The sequence below is a fragment of the Elephas maximus genome, chromosome 7 (assembly GCF_024166365.1).
Source record: "Elephas maximus indicus isolate mEleMax1 chromosome 7, mEleMax1 primary haplotype, whole genome shotgun sequence".
NCBI classification, from domain to species: domain Eukaryota; kingdom Metazoa; phylum Chordata; class Mammalia; order Proboscidea; family Elephantidae; genus Elephas; species Elephas maximus.
Window position 1 is genome coordinate 35,733,793 of NC_064825.1, and position 20,149 is coordinate 35,753,941.

Below are 20,149 nucleotides of genomic sequence, written 5' to 3' on the forward strand. Positions count from 1 at the left end.
TCTTGAAAGGAAATTAGGGACCAGGTTATGTTCATGGTCCACTTTTTTTGTTCACTTTTCCTGAGATGAGGGAGGTTTTTGGTTATGTCGGTAAATGAGTGTGAATAGTATATGATTATTATTGAATGTTATCTCAAGTAGAAAATTAAAGGGAACTGTGTTAAAAGCCCCTTCCAATGGTTCTTAGTCTGCTGATACTTTCACTGCCTTCTAAAAACAACATATGAATAGATTTGGAGTCTCTCAAGGAAGAGATGGATTTTCCCTGATAGATGTTAAAAACCATTCTCTTAAACAAAGACCTAGTCACCCTCATCATTGGCTCCCTGCTTTCAGTGGGGATTCAATGGCGTCCCATTCCCAAATCCCAAGTGTTCTAATAGGCTCTGCTTGATCTTACTCTTACATAACTTACCAGTGTCTGCTCGTGCCCTCTCACCCTCCCTCTGCCTTCTCTCAGTTCCTGGACTGTGATTAGCTCTTTCCCACCCCAGCGTCTTTTCCATAAGCATTCTCTCCACCACTCTATGCTTGCACAACACCTACTCCTCTTCCAGGATCAGCTCAAACATCATTTCCTCAAATAAGCCTTTCCTGGCGCCCCAAACTAGGTCAAGTCCTTTAGTTATACCGTCACACAGCACTCTATACTTTCATAGCACCATAATTACAGTTATATAATATTTTTAAAAGCTTGAATTAGTTGTTAATTTCCTTCTCCTATACTTCATCAGGAAACCCTGGTGGTGTAGTGGTTAAGTGCTATGGCTGCTAACAAAGAGGTCTGCAGTTCAAATCTGCCAGGCGCTCCTCGGAAACTATGGGGCAGTTCTACTCTGCCCTATAGGGTCGCTATGAGTCGGAATCAACTCGATGGCAATGGGTTTTGTTTTGTTTTTTGGTTTATACTTCAACACGGCAGGGACCATGTGGTCCTGTTCACTGCTGTACCCCAGTGCCTAGCACTGCCTTGTCCTTGTTGAATGAGTGCATGAATGAGGTAAATTTCAGTCTTATTGGGGAAATGACTAATGCTTATTCATTCATTCTTTAATAATTATACATTAAAACACCTATCTGGCCCCAAAAATTGAGGTTCAAAAGCTTTCAAAGAGCTTACTATCTAGTAGTTGGATTAATACACACATAGAATAGGTGCCATCTCCAGTTTTGTTTCAAGCTCTTCAGAGTACAATATTACATGTTCTTACTATTAAAAATATTTCTCCTTAAATCACTTGGATTTGATCCATAGCCACTAGGGATAATGTAAGTTAGAATGTCTACAGATTAAAGCTTAAATAAAAAAGGGAAATTTCCTCTTCCTCTGGTATAGGAGCCCTGGTGGCACAGTGGTTAAGAGCTCAGCTGGTAACCAAAAGGTCGACAGTTTGAATACACCAGCCAGCCATTCCTTGCCAACCCCGTGGGGGCAGTTCTACTTTGTCCTAGGGTCACTGTGAGTTGCAGTTGATTCGATAGCAATGGGTACTCTGCTGTAACTGTATATCAAACATTCTGAGTTGTATTTTAAGAGAGAAACCAGCTTGTGTGTACAGGGCAGAGTGACTATACCATGGAAGGAGAGGGGGAGAGAGCCAAGGTCACTTCAACGGCTGTTGTTTCATAGCTACTGCTTGGCCTACGTTACATTCAAAATTTCAAGGATCTTTAAAAATACGCACATAGCACAAAAGTGCAATTGTGTCTCCAGCTCACTTCTACTCCCTTGGCGACTGCTGAGTGCATAATTTCCCATGTGGAGTTATAGGAGTCTGAATGATGACTGTCATTCACGTATGTGAAATTTTGGATTTCAAAATCTAAACTTACTGATAGTCTAGAAGTGCTTCACTGACAGGCAGTTTGACTTCTTTTGGTGGCCCATCTTGGATATCCTTTTTACTTACTTTTGCTGTGTTTTCCATTGTGCTGGTTAGCTATTAACACATACACCTGTTTAGAAAAGAGACAAACAAGAAAAGTAATAAATTCCATCTTTGCCCCCTACTTGTATTTATTCTAGACAAGGACCTGCTAGGACTTAATTTAAAACTGGCTTTTCCATGCAAACAGCTTCTATGCCCCCAGACCTAACAGCCACCACCATGCTGGAACATCACGAATCAACTGGACTCTGGAGAATGGTGAATCCCATGCTTAGTCCAGGGATAGCATTTCCTCTACCCCAAAATTCCTAAGAAACTCATTCCCGTGTTGTCCATCTACATTTCTTGCCCCATCAGACTTCATTAAGGGCAAGGACTGAACATTTTCGATCATTTTATTTCCCCCACAGTGCTGGGCAGAATGCACTGCACATAACAGCAGCTCGATAAATTTGTTATGGAAACAAAAAAAAAATCCAAACAACAAAACCATAACTTTCTATGCACACCAAGAAAGAGAACTAGGATCCAAAAGAACTAGGTTTGGCTAAGGTTGTTATAAATATCACATGAAAGCACATATGAAAGTGTTTTATATACGGTTAAGAAGTTTAAAAATGTAAATGAGTACTGTTGTGTTGTTAATAATGTTCATCAGCTATTAATTGCTTTTACACCTAATAATAAAAATTATCAAGAATGTTGTCTTTGTTGCTGTTGTTGTTAGGTGCTGTTGAGTTGGTTCTGACTCATAGCGACCCCATGTACAGCAGAATGAAATCCTGCCTAGTCCTGTGCCATCCTCAAAATTGTTGCTATTATGAGCCCATTATTACAGTCACTGTGTCAATCCATCTCATTGAGGGTCTTTCTCTGTTTTGCTGAACCTCTGCTTTACCAAGCATGATGTCTTTCTCCAGGGACTGGTACCTCCTGATAACATGTTCAAAATACATGAGATGAAGTCTCACCATCCTCGCCTCTAAGGAGCATTCTGGCTGTATTTCTTCCAAGACAGATTTGTTCATTCTTCTGGCAGTCCATGGTATATTTCAACATTCTTCACCAACACTATAACTCAAAGGCATCAGTTCTTCTTCAGTCTTCCTTATTCATTGTCCAGCTTTCACATGCCCATCAGGTAACTCAAAATACCATGGCTTGAGTCAGGCGCACCTTAGTCCTCAAAGTGACATCTTTACTTTTTAACACTTTAAAGAGGTAGTTTGCAGCAGATTTGCCCAACGCAATATGTCATTTCATCTCTTAGCTGCTGCTTCCATGGCTGTTGATTGTGGATCCAAGTAAAATGAAATCCTTGACAACTTCAACTTTTTCTCTGTTTATCATGATGTTGCTTATTGGTCCAGTTGTGAGGATTTTTGTCTTCTTTATGTTGAGGTGTAATGTGTACTGAAGACTACAGTCTTTGATCTTCATTAGTGTTTCAAGTCCTCTTCACTTTCAGCAGGCAAGGTTGTGTCATATGCATATCACAGGTTGTTAATGAGTCTTCCTCCAATCCTGATGCTGCATTCTTCTTCAAGTAGTCCAGCTTCTTGGATTATTTGCTCAGTATACAAATTGAACAGTTATGGTGAAAGGATACAACCCTAATGTACACCTTTCCTGATTTTAAAGAGTAATATTTTTAAAAAGGGGAACTCAAGGCCCACTGCTCACAGATGTTTATAGTAAGCAGGAACACTTCATGGATTTAGCTTGAGTACTAAAGCGCATCTTTTCAGATTATAGTCTTCCTTACCGGATTCTTATCTTTGAATTCCCACTACTCTCTGAAGAATGAGTGCTAATCCTCAATGTATTAGTAGTTTGGTGTGGTAGAAAGAACATAACCTGTGTAACTATTTGTTTAAATGGCTGTCAACTCCACAAGAATAGGAATGATGTAATTTTTCTTCATTACTGTACTTCCCGGGCTAGCACATAGATGCATAATAAATCCTTGTCAAATGAATAAATGAGTAGATGGATGAATGAATTAGGCAGACATGATTTTAATTCTAGATCCAGCACGTGTTATCTACATGACCTTGAGTAGGTCACTTAATCTTTTTGAGCTTCCGTTTCATCATCTGTAAAGTGAGAATAATTACCGTTCTAAGAGCTGTTCTAAGGATTAAATAAGTTAATATTCAAAGGACCTAGAATACTGTCTGACATATAGTGGGACATTAGTAAGTATTATATCCCTTCTTTCCCTTCAGTTATCACTCCAGATCATGCTTCGTCAAATGCCAGTTTACTATAAAGCAGAGGATGTCTGCCTCCTATCAGATACAATAATATATGTAAAGACTAATTCATGAGGTTTTTGCTATCATCAACCTTCATCATGGATTTGGATCACTAAATCAGTTATATATGCAGCAATCTACATAGATCATTCAGATTCACAGTGGAAAAACTCTTGAAATGAAAACATACTTTTTCACTATACACATGTTGCTCACATAACCAGATCTCCAGAGGGCTCAGTCTTCATGTCTGAGACTTTTTTTTTCTAGCCAAGTGGGTAAGTCTCTATATGCTAACAGATTTGAGTATACGTATATTCAAATATACTACGATACTTTCCAACAGAAAAGCACACAGATGACACAAAAGTTTAATACATTAAGAGAGGGTAATATATTAAGCATGAAAGTATTGAGAATAATTCCATAAGCTACATACCAAAATGTGTCATCATTAAACCATCACGGTTCACAGAAACTAAGAAAAAATGCCTTCTTTTGTTTCTGATGCAGTTGAATTTTTATATTATTTTCTATATTACAACCAGAATTTTTAACTTCAGTAGTATATACAAAGATAACATGCTGACAAGCGTTGCATTTTAAAACAGTAACCTTTACTATTTAACAACCAACTTTACTATAAAATATTTTATTTAAAAGTTAAAACAAATGTCAACATTAATCTCTGATTTTCTGAGTCTTATGGAGGAGACCAAGTGTTACAGTCCATCCTGTCATACCCATTGGTACAGGGGGGAAAATGACCTCATTTTGCTCAATTACCTCAGTTACCTGGCTGTTGTGTTTTTACCTGCTATGAGTAATGTATAATTTGTTACCTAACTGCAGTTCACTGCAAAGAATTTTAATAAAATGTGAGTGAAAATGTGGATCCGTTAAGCACAAATGATTTCTGCATAAATTATATTAAGATTCATTGTTTCACACACTTGCAAGAAAATAAGTGAGCCAATTTGGATTGCCTGTTTAAGGGTTGGATTTCTATGGTGAGCTGATGACCCGAAACCCATCGCCGGCTTGTAGCTAATGACAGTATCTCAAAATATACTTTTGCATTTGACAGTGTGCTACAAACAATAGGGACTGTTATAAAGATTTCCAATAATTTACAGTTCCTGACCACCTAGAAGATTTCTGTCTCAGTAAAGGATGAGAATCCTGGAAAAATATTCACAAAGTAAATGTAATTATGTTCCAGAAAGGTTTTACTTAGAGTAATTCCTGACAAATAAACACGTCATCTATTTTTCAGTATCTGCAAACTTACAGTCAGTGCTGCCTCCATGCACAACACTTTATCTGGCCCTCAGTTACAAAATATAGAAGAGACAAAATCCCTACTCAGGCTGGTAGGAAGAAAGAAGTAGACTCCAGCAGAACTTTAAAAAATAATGAGCAACTTTTTAAAAGACTTTTCATCTGAACTAAGCTGAATGTAGACAAAGAAAACTCTGTGGGGGGAGGGGGGAAACTTTACCAAAATCACGTAGGCAATGCTATTGAGATCTTTGCCTCTACCATGACATCTCTCTTATCATTTTTTTGTGTTTTTCCTCTCCCAACTCTGTTTGGGCACTCTCTACTGTACATCATGGAGTGAAAGCACGTGAGAAGTCTACTCCATAATCATTTTCTGTCTGAAAATGTTTTAAAAAATATTCCCCAAATGCTTCTCAGGAGTCCCTATGTGGTGAAAATTGTTAAGCACTGGACTACTAACCAAAAGGTTGATGGTTCAAACCCACCCAGAAGCACCTTGGAAGTGAGGCCTGGCGATATGCTTCTGAAAGGCGGTAGCCTTGAAAACCCTATGGAGAGCAGTGCTACTCTGCACACATGCAGTTACCTTGAGTCTGAATCCACGATACGGCAACTAACAACAACAATAAAGGTCCTCAGTGCAAAGTAAGAAGTCTATTTAGTGAAAATGAACACATAATAACCATTTCCTTCATATGCAGTTACCCCACACTGCTTTCCTTGACTCTGCGAGATCACCCATAAAACGCAGAGTGAGTCCCTTCCTGCACAGTTTCAAGATGCCAGATCAACATGCAGAAGCCTTCTAATGACTCCTTTCAGGATTTTTGTGGAGTCATGAATATGCAGCAGCCTCCTAAGGAGTGCTTTCATGATTCTGTGGAGGCTGGGAGGAGTGGCAGTTCTGCCTTAATACCTTTTCAGACATAAGAAATAGATCCCGACATTTGTTAGCTAATGTTCAATATAAATGTAGATCAAATAAAACTAAAGATATCTACTTAATAGCATGGTAATGACAAAAGTTCAAATGATGTAGTTAAAAGATTCCTCTGCGGGTATTGGAAGGCTTGTAGTCTTGTCCCGGCTCTACCATGAACTAGCTATAAACTTGGGTAAGTCAAACGACATCACAGCAACAACAATGGTGCCTCTCAAAGCCTTGCTAAAGAGCAATCTTTCTTAAAAAGCATACATCTTACAATAGTGTTAATTGCAAGGCTAAAATGCATCTATATTTAAAAATACTAAGGGGACTCATCTGCAAGAAAATATCACTCCTTTAATGCTGATTAACAACTAGCTACTTCATTAAACCCTCATCTTTGGGATTTCAAAAATAGATGTTGGCACATGGGCCTCCTGGCAGTCTCCTGTGGATACAAACTACATGCTCAATAAAAATGTTTAATTTGAATAATTGACTTTAAAATTATGCATTCTCACTTTCTTTACTGGCGACCTTATTTTGTTCATAATGTTGCACATACCCTGAATTTGGAAAAGCAAAATTACGTTCACCTATGCCAGAATACATTTTTAATACAATTTTTAAATGTTTTAGAAATGCTCTTCAAGCATGTTTTAAAAAATAATTCATTTTAAGCCTTTTAATAGTTAAAATATTATCTAAAAGTTTTTTTTTAATTTCAGACAAAACCAGTTAATATCAAACGGTTAATATTATGCAATATGTTAAAATATAAAATTCAACCATTTTAGAGATTTAACATTAAACAACTGTATATTCAGGTTTTAAAAATATCTGGACAGATATTTTCAACTTTCACTTGGAGGCTTGGACATGGATTGATGATGCACATCATATTAGTATGTTTTTTTTCTTCATAAATGCAAATCCTTCCATCAGTGGCAAATTTTTAAACTGCAGTGCCCGAATTATGTTGCATTCTTAGCTAAAAAATGGGTCTGCCTTCTGATCCAGAATTGCTAATTACAAATAGTTTGAAATGCAGTGTATTTTAGTAACCTCTCTAACAACCTGTATTGCATTTGCTTCCAACTCCTGCTGTCCTTCCATTTTAGAACTGTCCAAAAAAAAAAACAGTCATCAGAACAAAATTGTGAGGATAATGGAAATTCATGCAGTACTCTATACTCTGATGGTAGAAGAGAACAAAAAGGCTTTTCTCTTCCTACTTTGAACTTCGAAGCGCAGCGGTGAATATAAAGAGGATCTGCTGAGCCCGGTCTTGGGGATGGGGGCAAGAAAATCCATGAGCAATTGTCACACACCGATAAATATCCAGTCTTGTTATTTTCCTTCTCTGTCTTCACTGAAATTATTTCGTTTGACTTAGATGGGGCATATTTTCCCACTTCCTCAACTCTCTCTGCCTAGCAGAGAATTATGGAGGTAAGAAGTGAGGAAACAAATAAGGCACTGTACAAATCTAGCAAATTCATAAAACAAAGAAGCCAAGCGTTTTGTCTAGAGGAATGTTGTTAACAATCAGGGCAAGGGGTAGAAATGAACCTGTGGGTGGGGAGTGTGAGGGTGAAGTGAGAATCCATCACCACACTGAGCTCTTACCACGAAGTACCTTACAATGGGAGAGGCACTATGCTGGTATTGTGGAGGATGCAAGGATGCCAGAGAACTGGGTGAGAAGAGCACTAAGCGAAGTAAGACTTGAGTTCTAGTCCCCCAGCGCCTCCATTATTGAGTTTTATAACTTAGGACAAGTCTGCACTTCACTGACCCTCAGCTTCCTCCTCCATCTTTCCTACCTCCTGTCAGGGTTATTTATGAAGCTCAAGAGATGCTTTTGGAAAACCATCAAGTGATAAAGCCTCATACAAGTGGAAGGCATTAGTAATTTACTGAGCGCCTACTGTGTGTTAGGGACTGGGCGGGGCATCGTGAAGGTTACAAACCTGAATCAAATTCAGATCCTGCCCTCTGGAGCAGAAGATCTAAAAGGGGAAACAAGCCACATATCCAGGGGGCTCTACTGCAAAGCGGAAAGAGAGAGGGGTTAATATTCTGATTAGATCAAAAGAGACCTGCCTCCGTCTCCCCCGTGGACAGGATGAGTGCGGCCAATGAGAACCCCTGGAACCCCTCACAGCATCTCACAGGGCCCAGGCCGACCCTCCAGGTGGAGACCAGGAGGACGCGACCCCAGGCCAGTTTGGGGCGGAGCAAGCCCCGGGCCCCGAAGATGCCCCTGTCCTGTGAGGAGCGGGAGGCCGGGAGGCACGTAGAGACTCCAGTGTCAGACTGGAAGGAGTCACAGTATTAGCGAGCAGACAATCTAGTTTCCCGACCTCCCCTCGCAGGTTTCCAGGTGCCGATACACCAGTGCGGGCCGACAGCCCGCGCTCCCACCCCGCTCGCCGCAAAAGCTTCCTACCCGCTCTGGGCAGTCACGCCTCGGTTTCCAAGGCGACCGGCGCATGCTCCTCCCACCACCACTCACGCTGCCGCTGGGCGAGCGGCGGGCCTGGCGCGCCACCTGGTGGCCGCTCGGGGAAGAGTCCGGGATGAGGACCCTCACCTTCCTTCCTGCGGGTTTTTCGCAATCGCTTCTCCTGGAGCTCTGTCTGTAAAACGCACTCGCCCGCCCTTCCCCTTAGTCGCCAATGGAGAAGTGTTGAGCTGTGTGGAAACTTGACATCCGGGTCCTAGGCTGTGACCGTGAGCCGATCACCTTAGTTTCTGCGAGACATCTGGACGCTTCAGTGGTTTTCAAACAATTCGCCGAATGTGGAAGGGTGTGGGCGCGTGATGGGGGTTCTGCCCGCCTCTGCGGGGCTCTGTGCATTCGACCGTGGTATCTTCTCCTCTGTCATCTTTAGTTGTGCGCACGGGTTCTTTTATTTTTAGCTCCAAATAGAACTGCAACCCCCTGAACTAAATGCTTATAAGGTAACTTCTGGCTCCAAACCCGTCGTTGTCCAGTGGATTCGGACTCATGGCGACCTCATGTGTAGGAGTGAGCTCCATAGGTAGCGTTTTCTTGGGTACAGTCTTTATGAAAGCAGATCACCAGGACTTTTTTCCGTGGTGCTGTTGGGTGAGTCTGAACTGGCAACCTTTTGTTCTTGTTAGTTGTGGTGGAGTCTTTCGGACTCATGGCTGTCCCATGTGACACCACGTACCAGATTGCAAACCATTTTTTTCTTACCCAGGGACCTCATCCGGCTGCAGAGCTTGCCTATTTTTCTTTGTTTTTTTTTTTTTTTTTTGTTCAAGAGAACCGGTGTAGACCTCCTTTCATTTTTTGAAGCTCTCTCTTCATTTGGGAAAAAAACACGCAATCTGCAGCCTTTAAATTTACCATTTTCTTTGCTAGACTCTTTCTCTGCTTGGGAGCACCTACTTCCTCTATTGTTAGTAATTTAACCTTTTGTCCCGTGAGCCACGCCTATCATCCTTTTTAAAAAAAAAAAAGAAAAGAAAACCCGTTGCCGTGGAGTCCATTCCAACTCTTAAATCTCCTGCTTGGCATTCTGCTCGAATTTGATTTTTAAAAAGAGATATTCATGTTTTATGATTCATGTGTGTTATTTAAAGTAATAGTTTCGTTTATTACTTCAAATTAAGAATTTCCTAAAGGAAGAGAACCGAAGCAGTAAAAATACTAAGGTTTTACTTCAGGCAGCTTTTCTCATCAATAAAAAGTCCACCCCCAAAATTGACCAGTTAGAGGAAATTTATGTGTTCAACCTCATTTAAACTTCTCTTTATTCTATTGGTATTATATATTTGTTCAATGCCAGTCATTTGCTGTGAGATTTACACATCTCATAAGGGATTTTTTTTTATTATTATTGCTTGGCTTCTGTAGAACAACAGGTGGGATTCTGGGGTACAAGGATTAGCCTGCTGATGCAAAAGAAAGAAACCACTGCCAAATATTTTAAGTAAAAAGCATGGAAATTTTTTAGTTAAATGGAAAAACAATTTTGTGATTCTTCAGAACTTTGAATTCATTCCCAAATAATTTCCTATAAATCTTAGGCATGCTTCTTTTACAAGATCCTGGGCCCATGGTCAAAAATGTACTTTTACCCTATCATTTATCTCCTGCTCAGTTTTTCTTTCGATGTTTGCCAGTTGGTGGTCAAACAGTGAAGCCAGATAAAAACCATTTGCTATGTTTCCTCATTTGACCTTGTTTTCTGTTGGCCTTGCCATGTTGAATGATGCAGAAATAGGACCAGGAGAGTATCTGTGGTAGAAACAGCCAAATACATTGTCTCTTTTTGTCAAAATCACAACAAAACTGTTTGGTATGAACAATTGCTAAACATCTTACACTTTTTTTTTTTTTAATGGCAGGGTTGTTTTTGCCAATATGATGACTTATTAAAAATCATGAACTTAAATTTGTTTTTGCCTTGTTTTTCACCTATTTTCATTGATGGTTACTATCTCTACAAATAGACCCAAAGGCAATCAGCTAAATGTATTAATATTAAATCTCACAATAATTTCTTGAAACCTAAGCTAGAGATGAATCTATTGTCTTTACAAACCTGTTCAAACTGCTAGTAACTCAGAAGTTTTACCCAGTCATATCACTAGGGTTGGTCACCCAGCATGGTAGCTCATGGTATCACCCCCCGCCCCAACACACACCATGGATCTCCTCCCATACCAGACCATACAGAATCCTTAGAAATGTTTCTTTTACTAATGTTACTTGTAAATCATAATTTCCATATATCACGTATTCTTTTCCTTTAATTGAAGCCCTGGCAATGCAGCAGTTAAGAGCTCAACTGCTAACCAAAAGATCTGCAGTTCAGATCCATCAGCCACTCCTTGGAAAGCCTATGGAACAGTTCTGTTGTATCCTATAGGGTCATTATGAGTTGGAACCAACTCAGTGGCAACAGGTTTGCTTTTTGGTTTTGGTTTTCCTTTAATTACTACTTCATTCTCAAAAAAGGTATTGATATAGGTTCACAAATAAGAATTACCACAATATTGTAGCTAAAATGCCAGAAATTTTGACAAAATTAGCAACTATAAAAACACCAGCAGCCAACAGCAATGGGTGCCCAAAGAGTGGCTGCACTACCCCCTCATTATGTGCTGTAGTGGTCAGGGGCGTGCCCTCCATCCAGGTGCCCAGGAGCAGCAAACGGCCGCCTGCCTCACCCCTCAATCGCCCTCCACTGCAACCAGAGACCCTGTGTCTGCTCCAAACACCTTTGCCCCGACCATCTGGCAAGCAGTAGAATGTACACCCAACACCCAACCCAACGACCAGGGAGAACACTCCCTGCACCCACGGCCAGGTGACCAGCAGGATAGATACATCACCTCAACAAAAACACCACCTACATCCTCAACAGCCCCACAAGAACAATGAACAGAGTCTCTGGCTCACACACCTAGTAGCTGCTCTGCCCACCTAGAGACAGGAAGTGAGAGCTTCGACATGGCCCACTTAATGGACAGAGCAGCGCACACATCCAGCATGCTTGGATATATCAAAACAAAACAAAAATTCAGGACACAGTAAACAAACATACAGTAAATAAATAAATATGATAACTTCTTGATACCTAAGAGACAACAGTCAATATCAAATCACATAAAGAAATAGGACAAGATGGCTCCAACGAGCAACCAAAATAAAGAACCAGAAAACCTTCTGGAGGAAGATAAGGCAACAGAAATACATAATAAAGAACTCAAAAGACTTTATACAGAACTCCCCAAGAGATCAAGAAGGAGACCAGGGAAAACACAGACAAAACCAAAGAACACACAAACAAAGCAAAATAAAAATTCAGGGAAACAATGTAAGAACCAACTTACAGGATAAGTAGGCTACTAGAAACCATATCAAAAAACAGCAACTAGAAATCCATAAGATTAACAATAAAATTTTAGAATCAGATAATGCGATAGAAGGTAATAAAGCAGAATTGAGAGAATTGAAGTGAGAATTACTGAGACTGAAGATAAATTCCTTGACACCAGTTTGAAGAAAAAAACAGAAGAAAAATGAAGAAAGACTAAGAATTATGTGAGATACTATCAAAAGGAAAAGCCTACAAGTGATCAGAGTTCCAGAAGAGGGTTGTGTGGTGTGGGTGTGGATGTGGGGGTAGAGATAACAGAAAACACAGAATTGCTGAAGAATTGCTGGCAGAAAACTTCCTTAATACCATGAAAGTTGAGACAATATTTATCCAAGAAGCTCAATGATCCCCATACAGGATACACCCCAAAAGAAAGTCACCAAGATATATCATAATCAAACTTGCCAAAGTTTGAGAGAATCCTGAGAGTGGCTAGGGATAAACAAAAAGTCACCTACAAAGGGGAGCCAATAAGACTAAGCTCTGATTAGTCAGCAGAAACCATGCAAGCTTGAAGGCAATGGGTCGACGTATATAAAGCCTTGAAGGAAAAAAATTGCCAGCCAAGAATTATATATCCAGCAAAATTATCTCTCCAATAAGATGGTGAAATTAGGTCATTTCCAGATAAACAGAACTTAAGGGAATATGTAAAAACCAGACCAAAATTAAAAGAAATATTAAAGGGCGTCCTTCAGTTAGAGAATCAGCAACATCGAACAACAATCCAAGACTAGGCCACAGGACACATCAACCAGATACCAACCCAGGTAGGGAGTTCTCAAAAATAAAAGCTAAAAGACTGAAAGTAGGGGAGCTAGGTACATTAACATATAAATAACATCGTCAAAAAAAAGAGGGAATAAATATTTTAATCGTACAACTTCCATAGGGAGAGGAAGCCAAGGCAATATCAAGAAATAAAAGACTGGTTTAAACCTAGAAAAATAACAGTAAATTTCAAGGTAACCACAAAGGTAGGTAACAAACCAACCCATCAAAATAAAGGAGAAAAACAAAAATTCAGCAAACATGAAATTAACAATAATGAAAGAAGTGAAAAGAAAATGCATAAACAAAAAGAGCTCAGCCCAGAAAATTAAGCAGAACAAAGATATCGTCAACACAACAACAACAATATAACAAAATGACAACAGTAAACTCATACCTATCAATAATTACACTGAGTGTAAAGGGCTAAATGTACCAGTAAAGAGACCGAGAGTGGCAGAATGGATTAAAAAACAAGATCCATCTATATACTGCTACAAGATACACACTTTAGACACAAAGGCATAAACAAATTAAAACTCAAAGAATGGTGGAAAAATCAACAAATATTAACCAAAAGGAAGAGTAGAAGTGGGAATACTAATCTCTGATAAAACAGATGTTAAAGCAAAATCCACCATAAAGGATAAGGAAGGACACTATGTAATGATTAAAGGGTCAATACGCCAGGAGGACATAACTATAATAAATATATATGCACCCAGTGACAGTGCTCCAAAACACATAAAACAAACTCTAACGGCATTGAAAAGTGAAATAGAAAGTTTGACATAATAGCAGGAGAGTTCAACATACCACTTTTGTTGAAGGACAGAACATCTACAAACACAATAAAGGTACAGAAGATCTAAATGTCACAATCAAGTAACTCAACCTTATAGACATATACAGAACACTTCACCCAACAGCAGCAAAGTATACATTCTTTTCCAATGCACATACAACATTCTCCAGAATAGACCACATTTTAGGTCACAGAGCAAGCCTCAACAAAATCCAAAATATCGAAATAATACAAGGCATCTTCTTTGATCATAATACCATATAAGCAGAAATCAATAACAAATATCAAGGAAAAAAAATCAAATACATGGAAACTGAACACTTTGCTTAAAAGCTACTGGATAATAAAAGAAATGAAGGATGGCATAAAAAAATTCATAGAATCAAATGAGGATGAAAACATATCTTACCAAAACCTTTGGGACACAGCAAAAGCAGTGCTTAGAGGTCAATTTATGACAATAAACCCACACATCATAAAAGAAGAAAAGGCCAAATTCAAAACATTAACCCTACAACTGTAACAAATGGAAAGAGAGCAGCAAAAGAAGCCCACAGTCAGCAGAAGAAAGGAAATAAGGAAGATTAGAGCAGAAATAAATGAAATACAGAACAGAAAAACAATAAAAAGAATCAACAAGACCAAAAGTTGGTTCTTTGAAAAAGATCAACAAAATTGACAGACCAGTGGCCAAACCAATGAAAGAAAAACAGGAACTGAAGTAAACAACCCAAACAAGAAATGACATGGGTGATATCACAACAGACTCAAGTGATATAAAAAGGATCATAACAGAATACTATGAAAAACGGTACTCTAACGAATTTGAAAACCTAGAGGAAATGGACAGATTTCTAGAAACGTATTACCTACCTAAAGTAACACAAACAGAGGCAGAAAAACTAAACAGACCTATAACAAGAGATTGAAGAGGTAATAAAAACAAAAAAACCTCCCAACAACAACAACAAAAAACCCTGGCCCAGACAGCTTCCCTGGAGAATTCTACCAAAGTTTCAGAGAAGAGCTCACACCAATACTACTCAAACTATTTGAGAGCACAGAAAAGGAAGGAGTATTCCCGAATTCATTCTATGAAGCCAGCATAACACTGACACCAAATCCAGGCAAAGACGCACACACACAAAAAGAGAAAACTGCAGACCAATATCCTTCATGAACATAGATGCAAAAATTATCACTAAAATTCTAGCCAATAGAATTCAACAGCATATCAAAAAAATAATACATCATGACCTAGTGGGATTCATACCAGGTATGCAGGGATGGTTCAACATTAGAAAATCAATCAATCACATAAATAAAAGAATCACACGATCATCTCAATCAGTGCAGAAAAGGCATTTGACAAAGTGCAACACCCATTCCCTGGTGGTGCAGTGGTTAAGGGTTTGGCTGTTAACCAAAAGGTCAGCAGTTTGAATCCACCCGCCACTCCTTGAAAACCCTGTGGGGCAGTTCTACTCTGTCCTACAGGGTCACTATGAGTTGGAATTGACTTGATGGTAATGGGTTGGTTTGGTTGGTTAACACCCATTCCTGATAAAAACTCTCAGCAAAATATGAACAGAAGGGAAATTCCATGACATAATAAAGGGCATCTCTACAAAACCAATGGCCAACATCATTCTCAATGGAGAGAGACTGAAAGCATTCCCCCTGAGAATGGGAACCAGACAAGGATGCCCTTTATTGCTAGTCTTATTCAGTATTGTGCTGTAAGCCCTAGGTAGAGCAATAAGGCAAGAAAAAGAAAGAGAATCGAAATTGGTAAGGAGACAGTAAAACTATCCCTTTTCGCAGATAGGGATGATCTTATTCACAAGAAATCCCAAAGAATCCACAAGTAAGCTACTGGAACAAGTAGAACATTTCAGCAAAGTAACAGGATAAAGATTAACATACAAAAATCAGTTGGATTCCTCTACACCAACGAAGAGAACTTCAAAAAGGAAATCAACAAATCAATACCATTTACCATAGCCCCCAACCCATTACTGTCAAGTCTATTCCTACTCATAGTGACCCTATAAGACAGAATAGAACTGCCCCATAGGGTTTCCAAGGAGCAGCTGGTGAATTCGAACTGCCAACCTTTTGGTTAGCAGCCATAGTTCTTAACCACTGTGCTACCAGGACTCCAGACAATAGTCCCCAAGAAGATAAAATACTTAAGAATAAATCTAACCAGGGACCTAAAAGACCTATACAAAGAAAACTAGAAAACACTGCTGCAAGAATCCAAAAAGACCTACATTAGTGGAAAAACATACCATGCTCATGGATAGGAAGACTCAACATTGTGGAAATGTTGATACTATCTAAAGATCTACAAATACAATGTAATCCCAATCCAAATTCCAACAACATTCTTTAACGAGATGGAGAAACAAATCATTAACTTTATATGGAAATGGAAAAGACCCTGCATAAGTAAAGCATTATTGAAGAATAAAAACAAAGTGGGAGGCCTTACACTACCTGATCTCAGAACCTATTATACAACCACAGAAGTCAAAACAGCCTGGTACTGGTACAACTACAGACACATAGACCAATGGAACGGAATTGAGAATCCAGATGTAAATCAATCCATCTATGAGCAGTTGATATTTGACAAAGGGCCAAAGTCCATTATATTGGGGAAAAAAATCATCTCTTTAACAAATGATGCTGGTATAAGTGGATATCCATCTCTAAAAAAATAAAACAGACACATACCTCACACCATACACAAAACAAACTCAAAATAGATGGAATACTGAAATATAAAACCTAAAACTATAAAGATCATTGAAGAAAAGATTGGGTCAACATTAAACTCGTTTCCGTTGAGTTGACTCCAACTCATAGCAACCCTATAGGGTAGAGTAGAACTGCCTCATAGAGTTTCCAAGGAGTGCTTGGTGGATTTGAACTGCCGACTTTTTGGTTAGCAGCCGTAGCTCTTAACCACTATGTCATCAGTGTTTCCAGGTCAACACTAGGGGCCCTAATATATGGCATAAACAGGATACAAAACATAATTAATGATACACAAACACCAGAGATAAGTTAGATAAATGGGGTCTTCTAAAACTTAAACAGTGATGTTCATCAAAAGATTTACCAAAAGAAGAAAAAGAGAAACTACAGACTGGGAAAAAAAATTTGGCAATGACATATCTGACAAGGGTCTAATCTCTAAAATCTACAAAATACTTCAATGCCTGAACAATCAAAATGCAAATAATCCAATTAAAAAATGGGCAAAGGATATGAACAGACACTTCACCATAGAAGACATTCTGGTGGATAACACACACAGAAGGAAATGCTCACCGTTATTAGTCGTTAGAGAAATGCAAATCAAAACTACAATGAGATACCATCTCACCCTGACAATACTGGCACTAAAAAAACCAGAAAATAGCAAATGTTGGAGAGGTTGCAGGGAGATTGGAACTCTTATGCACTGCTGGTGGGAATGTAAAATGGTATACTCACTTTGGAAAATGATATGGTGCTTCCTTAAAAAGCTAGAAATAGAGATACCATGTGATCCAACAATCCCACTCCTATGAATATATCCTAGAGAAAAAAGAGACATCACATGAATAGACATATGCATGCCCATGTTCACTGCAGCACTATTCACAACAGCAAAAAGATGGAAACAACTTAAGTGCCATCAACAGATGAATGAATAAACAAATTATGGTACATACACACAATGGAATACTACACAATGATAAAGAACCATGAACGATAAAGAACCATGATGAATCCGCAAAACATCTCACAACATAGATGAGTCTGGAGGACATTATGCTGAATGAAATAAGCCAATCACAAAAGGACAAATATTGTATGAGACCACTATTATAACAACTCAAGAAAAGGTTTACACACAGAAAAAAAAAACCTTTGACGGTTATGAGAGTGGGGAGGCAGAGGAAGAGGAAATCACTAACTAGATAGTAGACATGGGTCAACTTTGGTGAAGGGAAAGACAACAATATAGGGAGAAGTCAGCACAACTTGATCAACACAAAGCCATAGAAGTTTCCTAGACACATCCAAACAGCTTGAGGGACCAAGTTGCTGGACCTGATAGCTGGAGACCATAGTCTTGGGGGACATCTAGGTCAATTAGCGTAACACAGTTCATTAAAGAAAAGTTTTATATCCTACTTTGGTGAATAGCGTCTGGGATCTTAAGAGCTTGTGAGTGGACATCTAAGATACATCTATTGGTCCCATCCCATCCAGAGCAAAGGAGGATGAAGGAAACCAAAGATATAAGGAAAATATTAACACAAAGGACTAAAAGATCACATGGACCAGAGCCTCTACCAGCCTGAGCCCAGAAAAACTAGGCAGTGCCTGGCTACCACCACCTACGCTGTAACAGGGATCACGACAGAGAGTTCCAACTGAGCAGGAGAAAAATGTAGAGCAAAATTCTAATTCACGAAAAAAGACAAGACTTACTTGTCTGACAGATAATGGATGAACCTCCAAGACGATGGCCTCTGGACACTGCTAACTCAGAACTGAAACTACTTCCAAAGCCCACTTTTCGGATAAGATTAGGCAGCCTTATGAAACAAACAATAACCCACGTAAGGAACATGCCTCTTAGTTCAATCAAATACACGAGACCAAAATAGAAGATTCCTGTCTAAAAGCAAGATGAGAAGGCAGGAAGGGACAGGAAAACTGGACAAATAAGGTGGAAAGGGAGAGAGTGCTGTCACATTTTGGGAAATGCAAACAATGTCACAAAGCAATATCTATACAAATTTTTTGAATGAGAAACTAACTTGAACTGTAAACTTTCACCTAACACACACACACACAAAAGCCACCAGCAGCAGCAAGGATTTCGTGTGCTTGTAACATATGCAGACGAAACAATGTGGTTTAAGGCATCATTGTAATTGGGTGATAATGACAGCTCTGATCAGAGGGCATTAAAAGGTTCAAAAAGTAAATTAGCATGGAGTTTTAGCCTTGTATTGATACATGTAAGCTGGGCTTACGAAAAATGTTTTTTGTTGTTATGACTAACTACAGGGATACTTTTAAAAAATACTAAATTTCTGCTGAAACACTGCCCCAAAATTTTATAGACAGTCATTTTGGTGTCACCCCCTCTGACAGTGTGTCACTTGGTGCAGTCCTTATACCCTATACCAGCTAGTGATGTAACTGGTTTTTGTTTTCTCTAAATTTTGTTTTGTTGTTGATGGTATACACAGCAAAACATACACCAACAGTTTCTATGTGTACAGTTTAGTAACATCCATTACGTTCCTCAAGTTGTGCAACGATTCTCAACCTCCTTTTCTAAGTTGTTCCTCTCTCATTAACATAAACTTACTGCCCCCTAAAGTTCTTATCTAATCTTTTGAGTTGCTGTTGGCAGTTTGATTCCATATAGATAGTTCTTAAAAGAGCATAATGGTCGAGGTAGATCTTTTTTACTAGTTAAGCTAAACTGTTGCTCAGTTTTAAGGGACTTTAGGGGATATTTTTGATTTAAGGTTTAAAGATTATCTCAGGGCAATAGTTTTTGGGGTTCACAACCCTCCATGGCTCCAGGAAGTTTAGAGTTCGTGAGAATTTGAAATTCTGTTCTACATTTTCCTTCTTTTGACCAGGATTCTTCTATGGAATCCTTGATCAAAATGTTCAGTAATGGTAGCTGGGCACCATCCAATTCTTCTGGTCTCATGGCAAAGGAAGCAGTTGTTCACGGAGGCAATTAGCCACACATTTCGTACCCACCTCCTGCTTCTGACTCTCCTTCTTCTTGTGTTTCTCTAGGTAAATACAGACCAATTGTTGTGTTTGGATGGCTGCTTGTAAGCTTTTAAGCAGGCACTACAAAATGAACTAAGAGGTAGAAAAGAAGCACTAAAAGCATTGTTAGACCAACTAACTAGGATGTTCCATGAAACCATGACTCTAAACTTCCAAACCAAATCCCATGAGGTATTTGGTTGTACAGAAGCAGCCGCAGCAGCTACTCTGTCTCTCACTCTTTTTTTTTTTTTTTTTTTTAATATACAGGCATACCTCAGAGATACTGCAGGTTCAGTAAGGGTATATTGCAATAAAGCGAGCCACAAAAAAACTTTTGGTTTCCCAGTATATATAAAAGTTATATTTACACTATACTGCAGTCTATTAAGTATGCAATCACATTATCCTAAAAAAATAATGTACATATCTTAATTAAAAAAAAAAACTTTATTGTTAAAAAAATGCTAACCACCATCTCAGCCTTC

General features: G+C 38.9%; 1 protein-coding gene across 1 annotated transcript in view; it reads right to left on the bottom strand.

The window, feature by feature from the left end:
• CCDC83 (coiled-coil domain containing 83) overlaps positions 1–9,774 on the bottom strand; it is a 74,178-nt gene extending 64,404 nt beyond the window's left edge. Inside the window, exons 1-2 of the mRNA XM_049890691.1 lie at positions 8,953–9,774; positions 1,834–1,956 (exon numbers count right to left, since the gene is read on the bottom strand). Of these exons, the coding sequence (XP_049746648.1) occupies positions 1,834–1,928 (95 nt within the window). The 5' untranslated portion in view covers positions 1,929–1,956; positions 8,953–9,774. The remainder of the gene's footprint in view (positions 1–1,833; positions 1,957–8,952) is intronic.
• Between the last annotated feature and the right edge of the window lie 10,375 nt (positions 9,775–20,149).